We start from the raw sequence: 24,885 nt of genomic DNA, 5'->3' as shown, positions 1-24,885 counted from the left end.
CCCCCCCCCCCCAAACACCGACATCTACCTATACAGAGAGTTACAGCCGTATACAGTATTGACGTTCTTTTGACTTCAGCAGCAGCGATGCACGATTACCTCCGTTCTCCAATCCGTCCCACCGTGGGCTCCTGGCGCTCGTCATCGCAGCAGAGCCTGTTTTTTTGTTTGTTTATTTGTTTACTTGTTTACTTGGCACTTAACCTCATGACGGCGGAGTCGGGTTCCTAAACGGAGAGCTGATGTTGTGATGGACCTCTGAGGTGGAATCTGGCCCCGATCAGGGACGCACCAGTTTGAGCGGCACACACACACAGTCGCTCTCCCTGCACTTCTCTGGACGACCTTGTGTCATTCAAGTGGAACTGAAACGTTCGATATCTCCACGTTCTGTATAATTCTGCTTCACACCCATATTCTGTTGATTGTTCTTTTCCTTCCTCCTCTGCTTTCCTCTAAATGCTGCAGCTGCTGCGAAACTATGCATCGAGTGCATTTCCAAAGATTGTCCACAGAGCGGGAGCGTGTTAGCGTGTTTGTGAGGTGTGATATTTTTACTGGGCCGGATGTAAACAGCTTGTTTTGTCATTCTGTACCGTGTCATAGAACAGTGGAGCCAAGCCGAGTTTAAGGACGTGGTAAATAGTAGCTATTGCCAAGTACGATATTAGAAAAAGGCCCAAAAGATGATTAGATGAAGTATTTCTGCTCATTCGCCACGCTTTGATGAGCGCCTCGACACTAACTGGACCTGAAAGAACCTGAGCGCTGTGTCATCATCCTGTGATGAACTGAAACGGTTAACGGTCTGGTGTATGGAGCCTCGAGAATGACACTTCAATCATCACTTTTTCAGTCTTTAATTATAAACAATTTACAGATTTTAATACATTTAACTAAATGTTAATTAGATATGAATTTCAATCATGCATTACAAAAACTAAATATAAAATGTTATTCTGTTAATCATTGATTGCTGATGTCATTTAAAAATGGAATCATAAAATGTTTTTTTAGAATATTCTACATCACAGAGAATGTCTCTCCTGTTGGAACATCGTGCGATCGCTTTCACATAAAAGCCTCATTAAGTATGAAACGAAGTCCGACCCACAGAGCAGCGACAGGCGCTTCTATTGGCCGGCTGCCGGCTTTTGATCCGCCCTCAGAGCGTATTTTATTATCGCTCTTTTAAAAAATTGTATCCACATATTAATTGATGATAATTAAGTCTGAAAAGGTGGAAATACTCCGGTGGCACCATCAGGGCTCCATAGCACCGTTGACTCGGACCAAACTCCAATGACACCATGACCACGTGATCGGGGTCCAGTTTCACAGCAGGGCCTCCAGTAAGGGGGTCAGCTTTACAGATGTGAATCCACCTCTGTAAAGCTGATCCCAGTGATCAATTTCCTCACTTAGAATAAAGCAAAGAGTCGGGTCAGATGCCGTTCACTCGCTGGAAGCAGGACGACAACATTCACATTCAGTCTGGACTGGAGGGCACGCGGCGGCCATTTAAGAGGCGCGAGCGCCCTCTGGTGGAGGAGGAGCGGCGTTACTTGAAGTATTTACTCCGACAAGAAGACGGCACTTTTGTCTCCGCTGCGTCAGCTGTCATCACTTTGCTCAGCAGAACTGAGAGGAGAAGCAATAAGTTCAGTGTTGATTACCACGAGCCGTCCAGGTCTGAGCTCAGTGTACACTATTTATATTCTGGAGCTATTATGTCTGTTCAAACAGAAAGGATCTGAATCTGCTCACACGTTATACAATGTTAGTATTATTCTGGGCTAGATTTGCTGTTTTGTTTTCATAGAGGAGCGATTAGAATCAAGGAAAGCAGATTTAGGTCCGATATCCCCCCCCCCCCCCCGTGTTTACTTTACTGTGATTGGCCGAGCGCAGGTCTCTTAAGCCATAAAGTGGACGGCGTGCGAGCTCAGCCCCCCCCCCACAGAAAGGATCACCTCCATCATGAATGCTTTATAACACAAAGCTCTATTTTGTTAATATGTAAATGTGTATATATTTATAAATCTATATCGACAGCTCTGTTCTTTTGAGTCCGTCATCGAAAGAGGAAGACGAGTCTGTCAGACCAAAATGTTCCACGACTCAAGTTACTACAAGTTGTTTTTGTTGCTTTCAGACCGTGACTTTATTAAACCTGGTCCACCAGCAGAACCGCAGCAGCTCTAAAGCTAACAAAAAAAAAAGAACCAGCTTCTCAGCAGTTTATGGGACCTCAATAAAACCGTGAAAGAGAGATTTTAAACCCTCCCAAATGTGTGTTGCTTGGCAATTGTATGTTCAAAAAGTGTAATAATCAGGAAAAGCTGGGCTTGTGACACAATCACTGCTTTCTTTGTTGCATCGATGGTAAAATGTTAAGAAAAAAGGACAAAAAAAAACACTTGGAAAATGATCTATTTTTGTACAAAGGTAATTTTATCTCTTTGCTTGTGTTCTCTCCCTTTTCTTCTGCGGGGGGGGGGGGTCGCGCACGTTGTGGAAAAGCTTATTCCACGAGGCGATTTTCAGATTGAAAGTTGAAGGTGCGAGGAAACTATTTTGCCTTTACTTTGCCATTTTCAGCCCGTCGCTGCGAGAAAGGGAATGTCCTCTTTAATTCTATTTTTGTCCATTTGTTTTTTTAAGGAGATGGAATTTTTGTCTTCTGTTCTTTGTGGGTTGTTCTGATGTTCTTATCTTTCATGGACAGGAAAAAAGTTATTAAAAAAACTCAGTGAGCTTGACTGATGCCGGTTGATTGTGTGTGATATAAATGTTTAAACTCACGACTCGTTCACGTGAAACGTACAAAAACTGGGTTTATTAAGTCGCAGGTTATAGCTGTCAAATGTCAAAACATGTATTCCACCAAATACATAATAAATCCAGGTTAACTACAGAGAACAGATGCTGCTGGCTTCATGTGCAGAACTACAGAAGGAGCTAATCAAGCAGAAGAGAACAAAGACAGCTGTAATAATCAAATCACAATACGTCAACGTCATATGTACAGATGCTAGAGGACTAAACGGCTGCATTTGGTCACTTTCCTAAACTGTAAAGTGTTCAATTTAGACATGGGGGGGGGGGGCTTTAAATCCTGGTTTGTTGCCCTGAAAGGACTTACAAACACTGAATATATCTTGTTACGGCACGCGGTGCACATTTGAGATCTAGCAATTAAATATCAAGACAAAAAAAAACAAACACTGATCGCAATGCCTTGAATAATAAATAACAGCCATAGGATCCTTTGATGTCTTTTCTTTTTAATACCTGAAGCTTGATGTCAAAGTCACTTCTCCACCTTGAAATCACTGCAGTTACTCAGAGAAAGTTAAAAAAAAAAAAAATGAATCATGGAAAGGCCAAATAAGCTTTACATTTATCAACGCGAGTTGGTTCGGAGCCGTGACGTTGGGGGGGGTTAACGCAGTGTCAAAAATACTGAAGCACCAGAACAGAGCATCAACATTGTTGTATAATAAAAATAAAAAAACTCCAACTTCCTGGTGGAAGAAACTAAATCTGGCACACGTTAGACGCATGGAATATCTCAGATGCGGCTTTGTGGGTTTTTTGTGGTCGATGATGTCATTTGATTCTCCTCGCTGAATTTCCTCACCTGAAAGCCCTCTGCGGCCTGCAGGAGCTCTCTGTTCGCAAACAAAAAAGTCCTCTTTTCTTACAACAAAACAGAAGAAAAACTCGTTATGAATGGCCCAAAAGATCCAAAAAGAAAAAGGGGGCTTAGCAGTCGCTTCTCCATAGCTTGATGGTTTTGTCGTTTTCTAAAGCCGCGGACGCGATGATGTTCTCTGTCGGGTGGCAGGCGGTCGAAATGACGACGTCTGGAAAGAGTAAGAGACGAGAGGGAGAGTTTTATAAACGTATTACACTCAGCCACAAAGATCGGACTGAAAAACAGCCGACAATGCATCAGGACAAAGTGTCTGATATTGAGCCTATTAAGACGTAAAGGGACAGTTCACCCCAAAATCCAAAGATGTGCTCCTAGTGCCAAAAAGTAAAATAAAAACTCTGCAGCAATGTCCCTTTAAGAAATCAAGACCCGGTTCCCAAAGATAATCCACAGAGCTTGTTGTGAGCAGTTTCATGTAGGAACTACAGACCTATGTATTTTTAATTTGGGGGGGGGAACTGTCCCCTTTAAGAAGTTGAGACCCGAGGCCTCTCCTGTACCTGTGTGGCCCTGGAGTTTCTGCACGATCTCCTTCGTCTGCAGGTTCCAGATATAAACCATGTTGTCCTCTGAGCCGGACACGATCCACTGAAAGAGAACGAGGTAGAAATGAGTACAAAGTGTGCCAGTGAGGCGTTAAATACCAGAAACAGTGTTCACTCGGAACATGAAGGAATCAGAAAGTTCTAACCTTTCCGCCGGTGACGGAGAAGTTCGCGAATATGCAGTACTTCTCGTTTTTGTGGCCGGTGTACGTTTTCAAGCACTGAAATGTAAAAAAAAACAACAGTAAAAACTCAATTTTCTGCTTCACGCAGACAAACTTCATTTGTTGTAAAAGTAAAAAAAAGAATAAAAGGAAACTTAAACGTGAAAGAACATAAATCAACCTGAGTGAATAGCTGCTCACCTTTCCTTTGCTGTAGTCCCACAGCTTCAGCGTGCTGAGTAGACACAAACACAGCAGCGCTAACGTTAGAGTTGCTGCTAGCATTAGCAGCAACAATGTGACTGTAAAGCCAGTAAGTCTTCTCATCTTATTACTTCCATGTACATTCTGTTACTGTCAACCTGTAGCTGAGGGAAGCCTTTCGTAGCGCTGCGCCGCCCTCTGCTGGTGACAACCCTGAACAACATGAACGCCTCTTCTAACACAAAGGAGCGCGGTGACACTCACTTGTCCAGCGTGGCCGCCAGGATGTACTTCCCGTTAGGGGAGAACTTCACAAACGACACGGGGGGGTTGTCGTCGTCTGACAAACAACAACGGGAGCAGAGTCAGCACAAAATACGGCACGCAATAATATCACACGTGTTACGATGCCTCAATTCAAACAGTATTATGTCACTCATCACCTCAAAATAAATACTTTTATTTGCCCCTGTGATAAATGTCCTCGCCCTGCACATGAAGGCTGAGCTTACCTATGAGCGTCTTTAAACACTGCCCCGATGCCGTGTCCCAGATTCGGCTGGGAACATAAACCAAAACAATGAATTAGGCTTTAAAAGGTAATACAATGAATAAAACAGAAGCATAGCATCACCATTTTAAAACAATGCTATGAGCAAATATTCCTATAGATTTAATATAATAAGAATATGGGTTATTTAATTAGTTTTGCTCACATATTTGGTCTTCATAACTCAGCACCCATCCTACGTGTTTTCAAGCAGGTGTTAGTTTTATTTAATAAAGGCGATTTATTTGGAGTCCAACTGTCAAAGCCGGTAATGTTCATACTTGCATGATTTATTATTATTAAATCTATTTTGTCTTAAACTTTCTGCTAATGACGACCACAGTTTTACATTTTCCTCGGTCACTGTTAAAGATCCGTCTGGCAGCACGAGTAGTGAACGTGTGATGTAGACGAGCTTGGTTCTCACCAGAGTCCGTCGTAGCTGCTGGACACGATCAGGGAGCCGTCTCTGTTGAAGTGAACCTGTAGGCCGAGACAGACCATCACGTTTACTGGCACCGTGTTGATCTTAATAACATCATCCAATATTAATACCACTATAAAAAAAAATAACTTACAGCTGAAACTGGGTCAGAATGAGCCGGCAATGTTTTCAAACACTTGCCGGTCTTCACGTCCCATATCCGTACACTCTCATCAAACTGGAAGCAAAACAACAACAGACATGTTGAGGCGATGCTTAATAAAGTCGAGTGCTTTAGCAGAAGGTCTAACAGCATTCCCATTGACTGCTTGTTCTGTGCCAGGAGCTCTGTACTCACCGATCCTGACACGATGAGATTGGACTGGGGGTTGAAGTTGCAGCAGAAGACGTAGTTGCTGTGACCTTTTAGAGTTTTTAAGCATTTCCCCTAGAAGAAAGAAGCAAAAAGAGAGAGAAATGTCACATTCTCATTTGCTGAAGTCACACTCGGTGTTGGGCGATCTCTGGAACGTGATGGGATTGTTCTGCTCAGTGGCTCAGAGCGTTTCATTGAGCGCTCTCTTACCGAGCTGACGTCCCAGATCTTCAGGGTTTTGTCGTCGGATGCGGACACCAGGAGGTTGGAGTCGGAGGACCAGGCCACGTCAGATATACCCTGCAGGTCCACGGGGTGTTGATTAGGAACACAACAGTCAAGGATAAGCAGATAATACGACCACGGTGTAAAGGTGAGGATCTGTTAACTCACCAGTTTGTGTCCGGATATGGTTTTCTCAAACTTGCCGTCGTATGCGCCCCAGATTTTGATGAGTTTATCGGCAGCTGTAAAGACAAAAAAAATGATGCATTCAGTGAGTGTTGCTGCAGCCTCCGTGAACACAAGCTCACTGCTCTTTTCACAACATAATTATGATAAAAGGCAAGTGAGAAAATATCTTCAAATAGGATTTACAGTAGAGCGGCAATGTTTAGTAGATTGATCTGCAACTTTTTGGATAGTTGGCCAATTTTTTTTCAGTCATTCTTTAAGCATAAATAACAATCATCACCACCCTCTGCTTCCATTAAGCACACGGTGATGAAGACATGAGGAATTGTAAATGTCATTTTATTAATGGACGAAACGCTGAATCGAGAAAATAGCTAGCAGATTAAATGATCATGGAAAATAATTTTGAATTGCGGCCCTAATGTTCTGTGGCCCCACATGAGGTTTTGGAAACTAAAGGAACTCACACGAGCTGGCGAGCCATTCTCCGCTGGGACTGAATTTGACGGAGGAGACGGCTTTAGTGTGGCCCGCTAGTGTGAACTTCAGGCTGTAGTTGGGCTTGCCGGGCGCAGACTGTGAATGAGAACATGAGGTTTAGAAACGTACGACTAACAGGCAGACATTCATTTATTAATGACAAAGAAAAACCTACGTTTCCCCCACACATGTTCTCACAATTAACCAATAAGTGAAGTGCTGTAGTTGCAGATATTTAAGGGACCCGGACCTTGCTTTGACTGGCAGACGCTGATGGGACGACGGGAGGCTTCGTGTCGGTCTCTGGTTTCTTATCTTCCGTTGCCATGGTGAGGAAATGAGCATCTACTAAGCACGCTCCTGGAGACAAGATGTTGAGTTTAATAATGAAATCCTGTTCGAGTCTGAGCACTGTCGCATTCACAGACAACCGAAGTGAACGTAGCGGTGAAACAAACGTCTGCGTTATACGGAGACAGCCCTCAGAGTCCTCAGCACACACGTTATGATTAGAGTATTAATATTAGAGTACTAATATGTAAATTAGAACAATGTGTGATTACAATGTGCATTGGTTGGTCTTCATGATGATTAAAGGACTGATTTCTACAGTGGATGCATAGATAATTTACTTCAAGTGAGTTCAACTGTACTGTTCAGTCCAGTCTATAAATGACGCGATCCAACTAACTGATATTTATGCTTTTAATGTAAACTATGACAGATATGTCATATGGAGGGGAGACAACGGGGTTTAATACTGTAACGTTAACGTTAATTCAATACAAACGCAGCCATTAGATCTACGGTTAAAAGATGATTTTAATCTTAGTCTTTAGTCGTTAAACAGACATGACCTGTGTGGCTGCTTTCTACTTTAGCATAGCGTTATGTAACAAAAAAATGTAGCTATTTCAGCTAGCAATTAGCTAGCTACCGTCATCTGGCTTGTTACGGTTAAAAAGGACTGAATATAAACATGTAATACCTTTAGCTAAGACTATACGTGTGGCTAGTTGGTATCAATTACAAAACCGTTCACGTTTATTCGTGTTTAAATGCGACAAAGGCCAAAATAAGAATTATTAAACAAAGGGCGACACGGAACCCCTTCGTTGGTTAGTTTAGCCGTGACAGTAGCTATCGTCATGCTGAATATTGAGCATTTACACGGTTACGATTTGAAGGCCAGACAGAGACGGACAACAACTCAATGTTGAATCCACTGGTTTAACACGAGAGCTAATGTGAGTCCCAACATGCTAGCCGTCTGCTCGCGAAGCATTAACGCTGTTGACAAATTGGTTGAGCTGCCACGGAGGGGCCCTCCATTCAAACGGTGAGGATTCAGTCGTGAGCGGATACTCACGGGGATTCGATGCAGCTTCGCGGTCAGATTGTTACTCCTCGTGAAGATTGGAGGGAGAAATTAATATTTTTTTACTCAGACGACCATGAAGTACGCGTTAATCAATAGGCTGGCTGCTGGGTGCTCGCCTGCGACGAGAAGCGAGGAATGTGGTGCGCTGGTGCGTCTCTGCGCATGCGTGTCACTCTCAGAAGTAACGGCGGCCAATGAGGGACAAAAAGTGTCAAAGGCAAATTTACCTATTTCGTCACTTGTGCGTTTTAGTAGTGGTGTTCCAGGTGACCCTCGTCATTTTAATGTGCACTTTTAATATGAATCGTCCTGCATACGTTGTTTTTCTTGAGACTGTTATGTATTGGGCTCAATTAGTGCGAGTCATTACATCAATATTTGAATAATTTACCTCAGGAGAGGTAAAGTTAGATAATGTTACTTAAAAGCTGATGGCAGTACAATAATGTTATCAAAAATCCTGTCAAAGGATATAACGTTAGCCTGAAACGTAGACATCCCTTTGTGACATAATACCATACAAACGTGGCCCAACACACTCCAGCACAGTAGGTGGCAGTGTGCACCTTTGGTTTACAATCCGCCAGTGAAGCGGTCTGGGGAGGAGGGCACGTTCCTGGCTTCAGGTTTGTTGTTTCGGTCACAAAGTTTCAAAGTTGGTCAAACGGTGCTCTCTAATGTTTGTTTTCTTGTGTGCGTAAGTGTCCATAAACTCTCGTTTCAACGTGCCTTGCTAGGGAAATTAGTTAGTAAAAACTCCTGTAGTTATCCTAAATGTTAGTTTTTTTTATCCGCGACCCCCCCCCCACCCCCCCGCGAGACAGTTTACGTTGCAGTTGTGTGAGGATAACAGGTAACATTAGCTCGTAAGGTAGCTCCTCCAAGGCTCCAATGTTTAAGCTTTGAGCTGAAACTTAAACCTCCTCACAGCAAAGCGCGACTCTCGGCCTTGACTTGTGTGCCAAATTCCCCTACGAGGCAATATGAGACTTTATTCGAACGACTATTCTTTATTTTGTAACGGCGACTTGTGATGACACGGTGCACGTTTAGTTTCGCCTGCTAGCTAGCTGAAGTACAGCTAACAGCACATCGCAGGCTTGTCCTGTAGCTGGTATGGCGCTCTATTTATTGCACTTAAAAAAAACAATTGTCAAACTCTTCTGTTTGCTCTTTGTCGAGTGTCAAATCAGCATTAACGTGTTAACATGTTAAAGCCAGTAATATTTATTTATTGCTATAATGTTACACGTTACCGAAACTAACCTGTAGCGCGTCACTCTTCAACCTCTCTTAAACTGTGTTAAACATCTCGTCTTTCCTTTGAAAATCACTGCCTTGATGACCTTTGACCTTCTTGTCAGTTGCAAAAGTGACGATAAAACAGCCCAGAATCACAGTCTATACTATGGAAAGCCACAATTTAACAATGAAATAACAATAAACAAGTGGAACACACACTCCTATAGTACACCAAAACTCCTGAACCTATGGCAGCAGTTGAACAACATGCAGCTGATAACGTGGAGAATCACCAGATGGACTCATTCACGTGAGCTCTTCATAAACATCTTTGTAACTGCAATGATGTCTTATGCTACGTACCAAGTGGGACTCAGAGTTGAGAGCTTTAACTCTACTTAACTTTGGAGTCTGTTGTGCAAATCTAGACTTCATGTGTTTGCATGTTTGTGTATTCGACTGAGCCATTTGTGAAGCCATCCCCACCACCGGTGTTGCAACCACATTTGAAAGTAGATCAACCGTAGTTACATTACATAACATCGTCAGTAGTAGCGGCTTGTTTTGTATATATTTCTGAACCATAGTTATGATCTCTCTCTGTTTTTATGTCGACAGATCACATCGTCTGGTATGAAAACTATGAATGAAGCGTGCCGGCGTTCCCTCGGAGCCTTTGATGAGCTGACGGACGAAAGCTGCGGGATTCACGGGAGATAACACAAACCAGCAGAGGTCGTGTCCTGTCGGGGAGACCGGTCCCGGCCATGTCAGCAGACGCTCGCCCGGACCCCCCGCGGTTCGTGAACCCTCCGCCCCCCGAGGTCACCAACCCCAACGGGCCCGGCCGGAGGACCAACCAGCTGCAGTACATGCAGAGTGTAGTGATGAAGTCCCTGTGGCGGCACCAGTTCTCCTGGCCTTTTCACCAGCCGGTTAATGCAGTCGCTCTTGGGCTGCCAGTAAGTAGTTTAAAGTGATTTCAATGTTCATCTAGGTTGTGAAGATGCTTTCATATAATAAATCCTGAGATAAAACAACACAACTGCAGCTTCCACAGGACTTCATTATATGGCATTGTACTAACTACAATCGTGATAATCATCCCTGATAAAGGCAGCAGTATATTTGCTACAAAATACTTTTTTTTTTTCAAACTCTGATGGACAAAAAAAAACTGTTATTCACAACCAAATTAAAGTAGCCTCTTGGCTACTGATGCCTGAACTTGGTACATTTTGTGCACACATGGACTCCCACTGTGTAACCGTCTTTCCTACGTCTGAAACGTCACACACGTGTTTGTCTCGCCGTGCTGGAGAGAGTCTGCTTTCCTCTTTTCGTTCACTGAAGTAAAACTGCTTCTAAATCCTTCAATCTTCTCATTCTTTCGTTGACCCTAGTGATGTTGTTTCGTTCACCTGTTTTATTGTTTCTCTCCTTGGTTTTCATCCCAAATAAATGTGGCTAATCTTGAGTTTCTAGCTCTGTCTGACATTTCAACAATGCCGCTGTGTTCCTAGATCTCTGCATTATTAACATGAATGTAAACTGGAATTATCCCGGAAGTGAGAAATATCAAATTGTAGGGATTCCGCATTAATAAACCTTTCCTCTTCAGATCCTTTTAGAAGACGTGGGAGAGAAAAAAAAAAAAAAGCTCATCTGACACGTTGTCTCTTTTTTTTTTTTTTTTTTTTTTCCTCAATCAGGATTATCATACGATCATAACGTCTCCCATGGACCTGGGAACCATCAAGAAACGACTGGAGAACGACTACTATGGGAGCGCGAGTGAATGTATGCAAGACTTCAACACCATGTTCACCAACTGCTACATCTACAACAAGGTGAGGAGCTCCGTGACGGGGAATGCAACGCGGCGGTTAGCCTCACGTGAAAACGAAATCCTCACCGATGTACCTCTGTCCTCCAGCCCACAGATGACATCGTGCTGATGGCGCTCGCCGTGGAAAAGGTTTTCTTGCAAAAAGTTGCCCAGATGCAGCCAAGGGAAGTGGAGCTTCTTCCTCACGCCGCCAAAGGGAAGGGAAAGAAAAGTAGCACCCCCGGTACTGAAGGTACGCGCACGAACCCTTCGGATGTACAGTGTATGGTATGAACATAATATAATTACATGTTGTCATATAATAATACTAATTATATGGGCCATAGTTATAATAACCATCATAAGTATATAGTTATGATTACATTGACATAGCAATTAGGTGCGAGGCCAGGCCGGGGCAGCGGAGAGGCAATCGAGACGTCCTGCTTTCAGTTTTAATGTTGTGTTCTATTAAATGCAATCTAAAGGTTACAACCAGATCTCCCTTAAACTACGTATATGTTTCCTTAATTCATCCCTCACTATTTCACACTTTCTTTTCACGCAAAACATGGTGACTGTCACTGCTGCAGTTTATCTTGGCATCCCTTGTTGGGTGTGTGAAAGCTTTATATTCGGGCCTGCATGAATCAGCGGCACCCTAAAGTCTCTCGACGGTTCAGCCAGCACTGTCTGCAGCATCAGTGAGCCTCTGCCCCTCTTCTTCCTTTTGTCTGTTTTGAAGTGTCTCTGCTCTCTAACTATATACTCTGTACCCTGTGGGTCCTTTAGTGAGGTTGAACTTTGCAGTCACAGAAATTGGGTTTCTTCCTAAGCGTTGTTTTTCTCATTCCACCTAAATGATATTGCACTCTGGAAATGTATACGGCTATTAGCGCAGTAATTGTGGGTGTTTCTTAAATCGTTTACGTGTACATGTTGGAGCGTACAGACCGACGGCCACTGAGAACAACAGGCCTGTGTGTGTGTGTGTGTGTGTTTTCAGAAATCAGGGTGGAAATAACCTGCACACAGCGACACGGAAAGATGTGCCGTCTTCGATCAATCTTAGCTTAGATTGAACACACACACTGGATGTTTGTTGCTGCTTCTTTTGGCCAGAAAAAAAAAATCCTGTTACAATAACTCAATGCACTTTAAAACCTGATCTTATAAAATAGTACTACTTCGACTAAGATTAATATTTTACTGGGTTTCTTTCTCTTTTATTTGAGTTTGTCAGGGTTCCCACGCGTCCTGGAAAACAAAATTGGAAGACCAATTTCCCAGTCATTGAAAACGCACATTGGAAAATGAGAGGAAGAGTAAAACGTCCTTGAAAATGATTTCAACATTCTCTTGTTTTCCTTTTGCTCATAATGTACCACTAGTCTATCCATCAGAGCTCCCCAAAACGGATAACGGACTAAGTTGTGTTTATTGTGTACATTACCGTTCAAATGGTAGTTTTTTGACAAGAGTATTTTGAATACGCTGCTGTCGGTTATGTTGTGGAATAACTGTGAACACACCCCCGGAGTCACGTCACGTGGTAGCACGTGCAGGTTGGATGACAATACGTACTTTTCTTTCTTTCCGACAGTTGACCAATCGGTTAGCACGGTTCAGTCACATTGTTTGTTCTGCAGAATTGTAGGCTACTATTTGTGTTATTGGTGTTTCGGCAGCAAACTTTTTTTTTTTTTTTTTTTTTTTTTTTTTTTTAAAAGGGGATGTATTAGTGAATGCTGCGATGCCTTATCTTTCATATCAGCTACACCATCACTGAAAATGCCCCGTGTTTGTGTTTGATCCACGTCTGCAGGTGGGCAGAACGGAGCCGTGACATGTCCTTCAGCTGCGACGCCCACAACTCAGCCGAGCCTCTTAAACACGCCCTCCAGCTCGTCCTCGGTGCCCAAACACCCGTCACAGACCGCCACAAAAGTGAGTCGCCGTTTACGTCTCTTCCTATTAGTTTGGAATCGCAGATGATGAGGAGAGTTTCCTCTTATTGTGGTGTTGTTTTTGTGTTTCATTGGAGAAGAAAGGGCTGAAGCGGAAGGTGGATGCCGCCGCTGATCCCTCCACAGCGGCCGTAACCAGTTTGAGCGATTCGTCAGGAAGCAAGAGGAGACGTGAAAGCGCGGGCCGGGGGAAGGAGCTGCCGGAACAAGAAAACGAACAGCTCCAGATTTGCAACGATATCCTGAAGGAAATGCTGTCCAAGAAATACCTGGCCTACGCCTGGCCGTTCTACAAGCCCGTCGACGCTGCAGCTCTGCAGCTCCACGACTACCACCTCATCATCAAATACCCCATGGATCTGAGCACTGTGAAGGTACGAGCCGTACAAGTACATCCCCTTCATGGTTCATCTCACGGGCAGGACGGTTGTTGTCTTCATGACTTTTTTTCCATTTCCAGAAAAAGATGGATGGAGGAGAGTACCAGGACGCACAAGGCTTCGCTGCAGACGTCAGGCTGATTTTTTCCAATTGCTACAAATACAACCCGCCGCATCATGATGTTGTCGCTAAGGCCATAAAACTTCAGGTGCTTTTTGTATTAACAAAAAAAAAAAAAAGGTTTTGCAGGTTTTTTTTTTTTTTTTAGGACTCGGTCTTCTATTTCACTCGATCCTCCTTTCGTCACTGTGCATGCGTTTGCTTCAGGGTGTGTTCGAGATGATGTTCGCAAAGATGCCGGACGAGCCGGTGGAGTTGCCATCGCCAGCCAAGAGAGCGGGTTTTAGTGGGTACGGCTCCTACAACGCCGACAAATCAGACTTAGCGGACGAGCGGGACAAACCCACCCGACTTGCTGAGGTTCAAGAACAGGTGGGTATCTGCACACGTCTCTAAATCCAGAGTTCCTCTTTGCTTTGCGACGCCTCTGGTTTCCTATAGATTCATTGACCTCTAGCTTAATTATCTAAAGTGTTGCCTTTACTTACAAATGCTGACATAGCATCTACGCTACCTGTAAAAAAAAAAAAAAAAAAACCCTGTGTACTGTAAAATGCAATGAAAATATAGCTTTTATATAAGTTCAAATTTCACCACATACCAAGTCAGCAGAAGCTTTTTCTTCATTTCCGCATGAGATGAGATAACAGAGTTTTCTGGAGCAGACATTATGTTTTGTGTCCTGCAGCGTTAGGTCATGCATTAAGTATATCAGAAGACCTTCTCTGACTGTTAAATGATCACACGCTGAGCTGAACTCGGCCCAGCAGACAGTAAATCGCTCAGTGAGACTTCCTTGTCTTTATTCTCACTCCAACGTGCTCGCACACAGAAACTACTCTCTGGCATGATTTCCTACTGTTGCTATTTTTCTTGGCACCTACTATTTTGATACTACCATATGTACCACAAAAAGCTAATTTCTTTTATTTTTTGTTGACATGGCTTCAAACTGTTCATGAACAGCTCCCTGCATACTGTGAAGTCCCTGCGCTCAGACCAAAGAAGATGAAAGAAAAGGACCATAAAGAGGACAGCAGGCAGCATTACAACTCCAGGTAGGATGTTTTACAGAACTGAAGAACTCTATTATCAAAGTATGTCACTTCCACGTAGAGACCTTTTGACGGCTTTGTCTCGGAATTCCAGGCGGTCGTGGTTGGGAAGCAACGTCTGTGATTCGGATGATGAAACTCTGCAGATGACGTACGACGAGAAGCAACAGCTGAGCCTCGACATTAACCGGTTGCCTGGCCTGAAGCTGGGCCGCGTGGTGCACATCATTCAGAGACGAGAGCCCTCGATGCACGACACCAGCCCCGAAGAGATCGAGATCGACTTCGAGTTACTGAAGCCGTCCACTCTGCGCGAGCTGGAGCAATACGTGAAGTCTTGTCTGTATAAGAAGTTCAAGAAATGTCAAAGTAAGTAGGAAGCCGTCCTCCCACCTTCCCTCGAATTATTAGTATTATCTCCGCCAGGAGGATCATGCGATCGGTCGCGTGTGTGTGTGTGTGTGTGTGTGTGTGTGTCTGTGTGTGTCTGTCTGTGTGTGTGTGTGTGTGTGTGTGTCTGTGTGTGTGTGTGTGTGTGTGTGTGTGCGTGTGTGCACACCCCTGTGTCTGTCCAATCTTGTGTTCAATCGTACATTACAGCGGTGGTTGTTGCACACACACCTGGCGGAGATGTGCCCTCCACTGAGTGCACCTTTGTTTGAAATGAATGTGCTAACAAAACATCGACAACAACATGTAAATGCCCTCAGCATCTGTAGAATTGATTTGGTGACGGTGCTTCCTTTACTTCCCTCCATCCAGAGAAAGGCAGTCATGCTGCGTCTCATCACGTCAGCTGCAGCACTTCTTCAGATTCGGCCACCAGCACCTCCAGTGACTCCAGTTCAGAAAACGGCGACTCGTGACGGCTGTAATGTTTTTTATTTATTTCTTTTGTGACCAAAAAACCTGTTAACCATTCCTATTTTTCTATTTGTCTTATGTTCAAATATTTGGAAAAGGAAACTTCCTTTTACTCAGCATGGCCTTTCTTACTCCTTTACAAATCGTAATATCCGGCGCTGGTGTTTCTTATCGGACGCTATAAATTCACTGGGGCACATTTCATAACATCTGAGTTTAATATCCTGTCCCCACACTGTTTAATTACAGTACAGGCCTTTTTCAAACACCTCGTTGAAATATTCTTCTCCACCTCCAATTCTTGCAGGAGACTCTTGCTCTTCAAGTCGAGAGAAGCATGTTTCTATTGTAGGACATGATTATGAACAAGTATATTTAGTCACAATCTCAAGCACGCTGCACAGTTCTGAGGGCTGCTGTTTGAGACTGTGACGTGGATATTCATCTTTATGGTGGCAATATAGTATACATTTAGTCTTGTTCATTAGAAAGTATGGAGAGGGTGGGTACAAGGATTTTGGTTCACAGCTCCACACACGTGTTATGTACAGTACTTGTCTGTTTCAATTGTGGAAGAAACTGGAAAATGAATGTTGAAACGTAGAAGGTACCTTGCTCCTCGTGAGCAACTGTCGTTTGACTTTCACCTTTTTGGGTGCCATCCGTGATTATTGCTCCAAGCAGAGCAGTTTAAAACAAACCACTGCATGACCTTTGTGAAGGGCCACCGGTGTTTAGCACGGCGTAGTCCATTTACTACAAATGACTTCCATTGAATATTTTCCCCATGATGCAGTGCTTTAACTGAGTCTTCCCCTCCAGGCTTCTTAGCGGTGTGCTATGAAAGTCAACTTGCAGAGACTTGAGTCCAGTAATCCATCAAAGTGAAGATCACGTCCACTGTTATTTATGTCCCCTGCCAGTATGTTGCATGGCGATGCACTGCTGTCTTCTTAAACCTATGTTTCAAGTCTCTACAATTAGATTTTGTATTCCGTTTGAACAAAATCAAACGACTAAATGAGGCCTGGAAAAACCATGTTCAAAAAAGAGAAACAGCCCACACAGCAGGAATGTCATTTGTTGTAAATGAACCACAGCATGAAAGAAAAACACGTACGTAAGTTCTTGTTTCCAACCATGTTTTTAAAACCATTTGGTTGCTGTTAATATGAATTTACTTGTGATAAGATAATATTCCATCTGTCTGCGTAAGCTCTCCTGTTTCTATTTTGTTAATAAAAGTAAAAGCACAACGGTGGCCTTGTCTTTGTTTGACAGGGTCGGTGTAAAGTGCCCTCAACGTCGTGCTCTTTAGTCCACAGCGTGCACCACAGTGACAGAAAGCCCTCCTGATTGAAACATTGACTCCACTTTCAGCTGGTCTGGTAACTGCCCTGCAGAAAACTGGCACGCACCCGAAGCTGACCAGTTCAAACAGCTGGTGCCTCCTCCGTCGGACCGCAGGGCTTAACTCCTTTAGACGTGGGCGCAAAGCACTGGAGATGTAGTGTGTGTGTGAGAGGACTGTGGTACTGAAGCACTGGAGATGTAGTGTGTGTGTGTGTGTGTGTGTGTGTGTGTGTGTGTGTGTGTGTGTGAGGACTGTGGTACTGAAGAAGATAAAGAGTAAACTGGGAATCTGTGGCTAAACAGAGCTTGCAGTTCAGTCAATCAGCCAGGAGATGGCCGTCATGCACTATCCTCAGCTTTATGAAGATACGTTTTCATGGTTTCACTGTTGTATTTTAGAAAATACTGCAGTTGGGATGGATTATATAGCCTTAATGCATTCATTATATATTATTTATTTATTTATCTACTCATAACAAAATGTAGCTTGAAGTGATTTTCATTAAGAGAAGAGTGAAAAGTTTTAGTTTTTTTTTTTTAAATTCTGGGCTATTTTGCTTCTATAACGCGTCTTCTTTTTCAGACTAGTGGAAAGAAAAATCCAAAATACACATTTAGCTGTTCATTTAACTTCTGTGTCTGTAGATTTCTCCTAAATTCACAGAAAGTTAGCATTAGATAATGCCTCACTTGCATATTTGAGCATAAAGTTTCAGAAAACGTGATTGTCTCAATGTAAGTAATGAACTGGGGAAAGTTTGATGGTGATGTCTTTGGTTTAATATCTACCTAAAGTGTCTTGCAAAATGAATGGAATTTTACAAAACATCTCTTTAAAGGCCATTTACTCAAAATGAGTTTTTTCTCAGACTGAGCCAGAAATCTCCACTTCAGTTGCACTTCCATACACCAAACTTCCCATTCCTGTGTGTTCTGAAGGTTTTTACTGAGGGCGTAGGTCATATATCATTCATAGCCTGATTTATAAAACATTTTATCAGTCAAAACATGGCATTTTTTTTTTTTCATGGCTGCTGTTGACAGTATTTTTTGATTTATGGAGTGATAAAAAGAGATATCCAAAATTCTCGTCGTAAAAGGCTTTGACTCTAATACGTCAGCAAAATGAAATGAGTTATGAACCTGGCTTCATCCATTGCTCAGACTGATATGCAACATTTGCATATTTAAACCTACATGTTCAGAAAACTTCTAAAAAAATATATACTTGTCTTAATAAGTATTCAACTTGGTAAGTTTCATGGGCATATCTGTTATACCTATGAGCCTGTGGTGTTGCTGCTTGCACCGCTCATACAAAACAATTTCCCACTGGACGCTGCACTTCCTTGTGTCCTGAGCAATATACACTTGCCATGCCATAGTTGCTTCAAACAACCAAGTCAGAGACACCGGTGATAGGCCTACAGTCTGATTAACAGTTAGCGACCTGGACCTGGGGCCCCCAAATAAAACAGCTATAGATGTATTATGCTGTTTAATATAAAGATGTAATGATGTTACTCTACTCTAACACATTATACCCTGAAATAAGTTACAAAAAGCCCCCGAAGCACTTAGAAATATACAACTCAGCTGTATAGCCGACGACTTACTGTGTACTACTACTTCAGAGGGAAACATTGTCGTATACATTTACATGACAGAGTAATGTTGCTGGTTTCATGGCAGGTTCAGATTTGCGGAACAATCTGTAAATGTTAGGAAAGCAACGCACGGCGAACGTTGGCTGAAAGTTAGGAAAGCAACGCACTTGTGCTGATAATGCCTCTCTCACTCTTCACTTGAAGTAATAATTTGAATGCAGGACTTTTACTGCTTCGTCTTAATTGTTTTACCATTGATAGACGACACGCTGGACTGCTGAGGCCTGAAGCCCCCCTGTCTAGCCTTGCACTGCGCATGTCGCAGAGAGAGGACGTGCTCTTTGTGACCTGCACTCCCATCATGCCACACGCAACATGCCACTCTGCACCGACCAACAACCTCCGGGGGGGGGGGCGTGATTGATCAATGCCGCAACTCCAATGACAACAAGTCATTCGTGCCACTTCTGTCCATCACTCACAACGCATAAAGCCGATTGCTTAAAAAGACCACGCATGCAACCCTCCAGGCACATCGCACCACACTCTGTGTGTGTGTGTGTGTGTGTGTGTGTGTGTGTTCGCTTTGATTAATGGATCTCTGGTTTTCATTTTCTTTTCACCAACTGGTACAAAAAAGTGGTCAGTCAGTTTGAATCAAAGTATGGAGAGTGACCTGCACATGTATGCACTTTTGTTTGGCAAGTTGCGCTAACGTGACTTACTTCAAGAATCTTAAATGCAAATTAGCCGATACTTTTCTCGATAAATTAAGAGACTTTTAAAAATATATATATATATATGCTTAATTGGTAACAAAATCTATGATGCCTATTAATCTATTTTAAAACTATTACTTATCCAAGGGGATTGCTGAGTGTGTAGTTTTTGCAGCGCTGCACTGCATCACATTCCCATACATTTTGTATGTGCATTTATATTCACTTGTGGGAGCTGCAGGACCATAAGCTTATACTCAGCAGTATTACTGGACTCAGCTACAGGCCACCAAACCACAACCCCGACGCTCTGACGTTCAGGCTGGTTGGGCTCTTCAGAACGCCTTTAAAGGTGAAGTGATGTCATGGCTCCATCGGGCCCAACTCAAAGACGGTTTTGTAAGAATGCGTCCTGCAAAGTCATATTTGTCTGCTTGCATGCTTCCTTAAGGTTGGGACTGTTTATGCATTCACACATAAACTGCAAGTACATTCTCTGTGGATGAGGACTGCAGTCTCAGTAACCGAGGCTGAAACTGATCACCGGGTAATTCCATGTTGACTTTCGGGTCTGCTGGTCGGCCCCCCGGGACTCAGAAGCCTGAGGATGAATTTGGGGCTACACAGCCAGCACTCCTGAAAGACAGACCACATCCACAGTCACCGTAAATGAAAGCAAAACCGCCTCGGGCCTCTACAGGCTGTCCTGACCTCACGTAGCGAGCAGATGTGAGACAACTGCAGGAGACAAGGGAGGAGTCTCACAGGTCCAAATTGAAATGCACAAACTAATGTTTCAGGCATCTTGTTGTTCCGTATATGCCTGCACAATCACTGGGGAAGGCTTTTCATGCCTGGGTGTGAATGAAACGCTGCCTGTGTCAAACAGGATTTTGGTTTAAAAATGTTGGCTTTGTATTCTTGAACTGGAGGCTTGGACCTCTGGGTCAGAAACGATGGGCGGCAGCGATCATGGTCTCTACACCGTATTGACATGGTTGAGTTGTGACATATTTGGGCGGGAGTCAGTCCCAAACCGGGCAGCGAAGAAGAAAGCTGAGGAAGAAGAGGCCTCTGACACGATATCCAGCTGTAAAGACCTGGAAGTGGTCGTTTGAATCCTTCCTTAAGCCGTACACATTGATGACTTAATTTGATGACTTGTACTTCATGTATAAATCAGCTTTGCAATCTTTAAATAAAAAAAACATGAAAATAAAATCCTCGTTCAGGTACAAAAAGAAGCTCATAACATGAGACGAGAGTTTTATGCCCGGAGATAAATTTGCCAAATGTGTTACATCCCTGAGGAAATGTGAAGGTGAGAAGGGACGATTATGACGGGGGTTGAGGAAGTAATGAGACGTGACGGAGGGGGTTTGACAAGAAACAGGTGGCATATTGATTTTAGTGACGATTAAGTGATTAATTGACCAATTTTGATTATTTCACTAACAAGGCCTGACATTGGGAAATCTATTGAAGAGGAGAGAGACCGGGAAAGGAAACTAGGGAATGAAATGAAACGCAATGTCTCTAAATGGCAGAGGACACTTAAAATAATAGCTGGGTGCTGTTTTTCACAATTTTTTGTACTCCAAAAACGGAGCGGAAATGCAGAGTCTGTGATATTTCTGTCACTACGAGCAACTCCTTTCACGTTAATATGGATAAAAAAAATATGGATTGTGATAGGCCTTTTTTCCCAGCTGACATTTCAACTCTATCATAGTAAGAAAAGACCACGGCTGCAGTCGAAAAGATAAAAAATGACCTCCTAACGTCTATTCCTACCCATTTTTCCTTGACCTCTATCAAAACGTCATGGGGTCAAGGAAAGAAGTGAAGGAGAATTCATGAGGAGTTAGGAAAAGACAACCGTGGTGTTCAGAGAACCCGACTCCACTTTCACTAAGCTATGTAGTTATGATGCGACGGAGGATGTCACTGACGGAGGTCTGCCATGGTGGAACTACAACGAAGGAGGACTACAGGAAGTGCAACTAAAACATGACCCCATGAAAACTGTTCAATATCAATATTTCCTTTGTGCAATAATTTAGATTCAACAGTTTGGTTATATTGTGCTTTTTATCAGTTTAATAATCTATCATAGGCCTAGCTTGTAACCATATGTAACAAAATACTTATTGTATTGATAAGTGTGTTGTTCACCTGCAGTGGAAATGCTGACCTAAACAAGTCTACTAAGATCAGGTTGTGTTAGTAAATTGTATCTCAATATAAATGAATATATAAACCCCATAGTCCTGTGTGTGCTGCACATGTTTAGTGAATATTAATAATTAACATGTAGACTAAAAGTATCCTCAAGTTTAGGTGAAAGTTAAAGACAACACACAAAGTGAAGAACTGCGAGTATGATACCGTGTCTGTAAACTTTGATGCTGAGTACTTCTTCACTTTGTTTTCTTTCTATTGAGTCCAGTCTGCATAAAGCTACTAATATTCAGTGTAATGAGTTCCTCCCCAGTCATAATTATTCAAGACAGTGTTTCACTTTTGTAATAAAACAAACAAGATATCCCTGTGGACAAAAGTCCGATTTGCCTTCATGCTTCTTGTTGTGATGTCAATATTTCAAATGGAGCATTTTTCCAATCCATATATCGTGCATGAGCTGATCATCAGTGATATGTAAAGTTTCAAAAGAGAGAAATATAAACCACAAACCAAATTAACACACAATTCACTCTATATCATGAAATACTCCTGTAATCGCTTTTATTTTGGGATAGAGGTTTTTGGTGCAACAAACTATGATAAAATAAAATTCTACATTAACATAATGTAGTGTACAGACATGAGAGTCGCATCTTCACATCTAATTAGCATCTTTCCAAATTGTTGAACTGCTCTTTTAAGATGACTAAATTAGCATTAGCGACATAAAGTGGTGACAAGCTAAAGTTAAAATGCTAATCTTACAGTTACCTTCTTTAACAATTATTCCACTGAGTCCGACGTTTATCAATGTTACTATTTACACGTGTGCTTTCCTTACTGTGACATGTCAGCATTTCTTCAGAGAAAAAGGCCCGCTGGTGAAAATAAAAACATGCCACCTCCAAAGTGTTGTCTGAGACTTTATGGCATCACCAAAAAATAAAAAATCACAGATATGATTGGGACAAGACAGTGGTATTTGTCCGTAGCAGAGTATGGAGAGCATTTTACAAATGTAGCGGCTTGTGTGGTGGGGTTTTTTTAATTTAATTTTTATCACAATTTTACCTGATATATTTACCTCATGGGTAAATAGGTGTGGTCGCATATAGTTTGTGCTATGTATGAGAACCAAAACTGACCTAGGAAATAGATAATGAATACATTTGTATGATGTTAATCATTCAGGCATGGCCCATCAATAACCATAATAACTGAGTGGTTTGTATACCTGAGTGTGTTGATGCCTGTGGTGGTGGGGTTCAAAATTGCATTAAAGGGACACTCCAGCAGTTTAGTGATGCGCATAATGTTGAGACTTTCAAGAGAAAGCTGTAAAAATTGAAGCAGCAGAGGCTGACATGTCATGACTTGCAGTCTCTAATGAGACTCCAATGTGTCTTTTAGTTATACTCTTGCCTTTTAAAAATGGCTGTGCAGTAGGCCTACCTGCTATTGGCTGTGGCAATATAAAATGTGACACATAACATTAGGGGGGACTGCCTCTTTAATAAAAAACAAAATCCAAAATCATTGTTTTAATGCACTCAGATGAATACTCACAACAACCCACTTCACAGTGAGCAGAGTCACTGAAAACTATGAGCTGCTTTCTCCCAAAGCACACCTGTCCATCATTACTTTTGATTGAACAGTCCCTTTTAATCCCCTCGTGTCGGTAGCACGTGCAGTGCGCGCTTTCTCCGTCAGAGGGCGCATCCAAAACTCCGTTCAAAATATATTTATATCTATATTCCCTGAAACTCACATTCTTGGGAGTATGGAGCCACTTTAACGAAAGTGCGGCCACTCTAGTCAAGTTTTACCTTTGCGCGAAATAATCGGCACGTGCGAGCTCGTTCATCATCCCCAGCCCTGCACTTAAGTCAACACCGCACGAGAAGCCTGGGCACTTTCGCCACACGTTTGTGCTGCGCGGCGGTCGGGACCGCTAAACATCTCCGTCGGAAAGGGAAACGAGGAGAGAAAGAGAGAGCGAAAGAGAGAGAGAGAGGACATGAACGGAAGGGAGGCAGAAATCAGACATGCCAAGCTGTACACACGCGCAGCAGCGCTATTTTAGGGCGTGCAGAAAGGCGCCAAACAAAGTAGGGTTTACCGGATAAACGTAAACACTGGTGTTTATTATCCCCCCCCCCTCTGGAAATATTTCCGCTGCCGGAGAGCGTTGTTTCGCTCGTGTGTTGTGGAAAAGAGGGTTCCGGCGTTGGGCAAACACTGCCCTGTGTGTTATCTCTTCTTTTCCCTTATTGTTTGCTGTGGATATTACGGGAAGTTCTTGTCTTTTGCATTTTTTTGTTGTTGTACTTCCGAGGAAAGGTTAAATGCAAATTGCGGTTGGAGACTCCGGGCTTTGGTTGGACAACTAAACAGACTTAAAAACGTTGTGTTGCTTTTTTCTCTCTCCCCCTTACATTGTGTTGTGAGGCTGTGCTGTTTGGTTCACTGAAATGTGAGCCACTATGCTGAAGTCGGTACATGACAAAAACCGCTGCATCCAGCTGTTTTGTTAGCCGCTACTGTGACGCCTTTTCTTCTTTTTTTGGGGATTGGATATGCAAAGCAAACTTTTTAAGAATGAAGAGGAGAAAATTCCCGTAGCACGTCTCTGTCGTCTGCTCGCATCGCCGCCGCCGTGTACGCTAAACTGGATCCGTATTTCAGTGTTTATTTCCCCCTAAGCCTTCACTTCCATGTCGCGGAGACGGGAGAGCTGACATGCGTCTGGGATGGGGGGTGTAGCCCGGTAACGCACGGTTGCGAAATCGCCTGATTATCACAGCTGATAGTGAATGATTAAAACGTCCGCGCGCAGGTAAGGGAGCCGACTCGTGCCTGCTCGTGCGCCGTGAAACCTCCAGCTCTCAGCTGCTCCGCCGTAGAGCCAGTTCGAGGACTCCGCTTAAACACTTTGTGTGCGGGGGAGTCAGTCATTTGGAGCCGCTATGGAGGAGTGGAGACAATGCGGGAGGTGGTTGATAGACTGCAAGGTCTTGCCCCCGAACCACCGGGTCGTGTGGCCCTCGGCGGCCGTCTTCGACCTGGCGCAGGCTCTGAGAGACGGGGTGCTCCTGTGCCAGATGTTGCACAACCTCTCTCCGGGTTCGGTGGACCTGAAGGAGATCAATTTCAGACCCCAGATGTCACAGGTGAGCTGCGAACTTCCAACCAGCAAGATGATGGGTTGTTTGATGACACACACACACACACACACACACACACACACACACACACACTCTCTCTCTCTCTCTCTCTCTCTCTCTCTCTCTCTCTCTCTCTCTC

The 24,885-nt window shown here is 43.2% G+C and overlaps 3 protein-coding genes across 17 annotated transcripts in view; 2 read left to right on the top strand and 1 right to left on the bottom strand.

Annotated features, from left to right (window-relative positions):
• Positions 1-2,817: 2,817 nt before the first annotated feature.
• wdr5 (WD repeat domain 5) lies at positions 2,818-8,437 on the bottom strand. 2 transcript variants are annotated; one of them, XM_031855902.1, is made up of 14 exons: positions 8,248-8,437; positions 7,129-7,238; positions 6,866-6,974; positions 6,378-6,451; positions 6,195-6,284; positions 5,967-6,056; positions 5,763-5,846; positions 5,612-5,667; positions 5,147-5,193; positions 4,899-4,974; positions 4,632-4,665; positions 4,413-4,487; positions 4,222-4,309; positions 2,818-3,869 (listed from the first exon to the last, which is right to left on the bottom strand). In XM_031855902.1, the coding sequence occupies exons 2-14, from the start codon at positions 7,204-7,206 to the stop codon at positions 3,769-3,771; spliced, it is 1,002 nt and encodes a 333-aa protein (XP_031711762.1). In that variant the 5' UTR covers positions 7,207-7,238; positions 8,248-8,437; the 3' UTR covers positions 2,818-3,768. The 2 variants fall into 2 exon arrangements, with proteins under 2 accessions (XP_031711762.1, XP_031711763.1); XM_031855903.1 differs by lacking the exon at positions 8,248-8,437 and having other exon boundaries at positions 7,129-8,222.
• Positions 8,438-8,811: 374 nt separating this feature from the next.
• LOC116388180 (bromodomain-containing protein 3-like) lies at positions 8,812-16,972 on the top strand. 4 transcript variants are annotated; one of them, XM_031855847.1, is made up of 11 exons: positions 8,812-8,885; positions 10,120-10,463; positions 11,214-11,351; positions 11,438-11,582; positions 13,155-13,276; positions 13,377-13,670; positions 13,757-13,885; positions 14,005-14,169; positions 14,764-14,855; positions 14,947-15,221; positions 15,615-16,972. In XM_031855847.1, exons 2-11 carry the CDS (start codon positions 10,269-10,271, stop codon positions 15,716-15,718), a joined length of 1,659 nt encoding a protein of 552 aa, XP_031711707.1. In that variant the 5' UTR covers positions 8,812-8,885; positions 10,120-10,268; the 3' UTR covers positions 15,719-16,972. The 4 variants fall into 4 exon arrangements, with proteins under 4 accessions (XP_031711707.1, XP_031711706.1, XP_031711704.1 ...); XM_031855846.1 differs by having other exon boundaries at positions 13,374-13,670; XM_031855844.1 differs by having other exon boundaries at positions 13,371-13,670.
• Positions 16,973-23,400: 6,428 nt separating this feature from the next.
• The window catches only part of vav2 (vav 2 guanine nucleotide exchange factor), a 180,406-nt gene continuing 178,921 nt past the window's right edge, over positions 23,401-24,885 (top strand). For all 11 annotated transcript variants that reach the window (XM_031855842.1, XM_031855838.1, XM_031855840.1 and 8 more), the window contains exon 1: positions 23,401-24,752. In XM_031855842.1, coding sequence (XP_031711702.1) covers positions 24,549-24,752 — 204 coding nt within the window. In that variant the 5' untranslated portion in view covers positions 23,401-24,548. The remainder of the gene's footprint in view (positions 24,753-24,885) is intronic.

This window comes from Anarrhichthys ocellatus, unplaced genomic scaffold, assembly GCF_004355925.1.
Source record: "Anarrhichthys ocellatus isolate YVR2014 unplaced genomic scaffold, GSC_Weel_1.0 scaffold16, whole genome shotgun sequence".
NCBI classification, from domain to species: domain Eukaryota; kingdom Metazoa; phylum Chordata; class Actinopteri; order Perciformes; family Anarhichadidae; genus Anarrhichthys; species Anarrhichthys ocellatus.
This window is presented reverse-complemented; position numbering and strand designations above follow the sequence as displayed.

What these genes read in the sequence shown, in the direction of transcription:
- wdr5 (XM_031855902.1), bottom strand. Translation starts at nt 7,206, where the DNA reads ATGGCAACGGAAGATAAGAAACCAGAGACCGACACGAAGCCTCCCGTC. An exon ending in ATTCTGACCCAGTTTCAGCT is followed by an intron (nt 5,668 to 5,762) that starts GTAAGTTATTTT and finishes CTCGGCCTACAG; the next exon opens with GTTCACTTCAACAGAGACGG. An exon ending in TCTCCGTCACCGGCGGAAAG is followed by an intron (nt 4,310 to 4,412) that starts GTTAGAACTTTC and finishes GTTCTCTTTCAG; the next exon opens with TGGATCGTGTCCGGCTCAGA.
- LOC116388180 (XM_031855844.1), top strand. Translation starts at nt 10,269, where the DNA reads ATGTCAGCAGACGCTCGCCCGGACCCCCCGCGGTTCGTGAACCCTCCG. An exon ending in ACTGCTACATCTACAACAAG is followed by an intron (nt 11,352 to 11,437) that starts GTGAGGAGCTCC and finishes TCTGTCCTCCAG; the next exon opens with CCCACAGATGACATCGTGCT. An exon ending in AGGCAGCATTACAACTCCAG is followed by an intron (nt 14,856 to 14,946) that starts GTAGGATGTTTT and finishes TCGGAATTCCAG; the next exon opens with GCGGTCGTGGTTGGGAAGCA.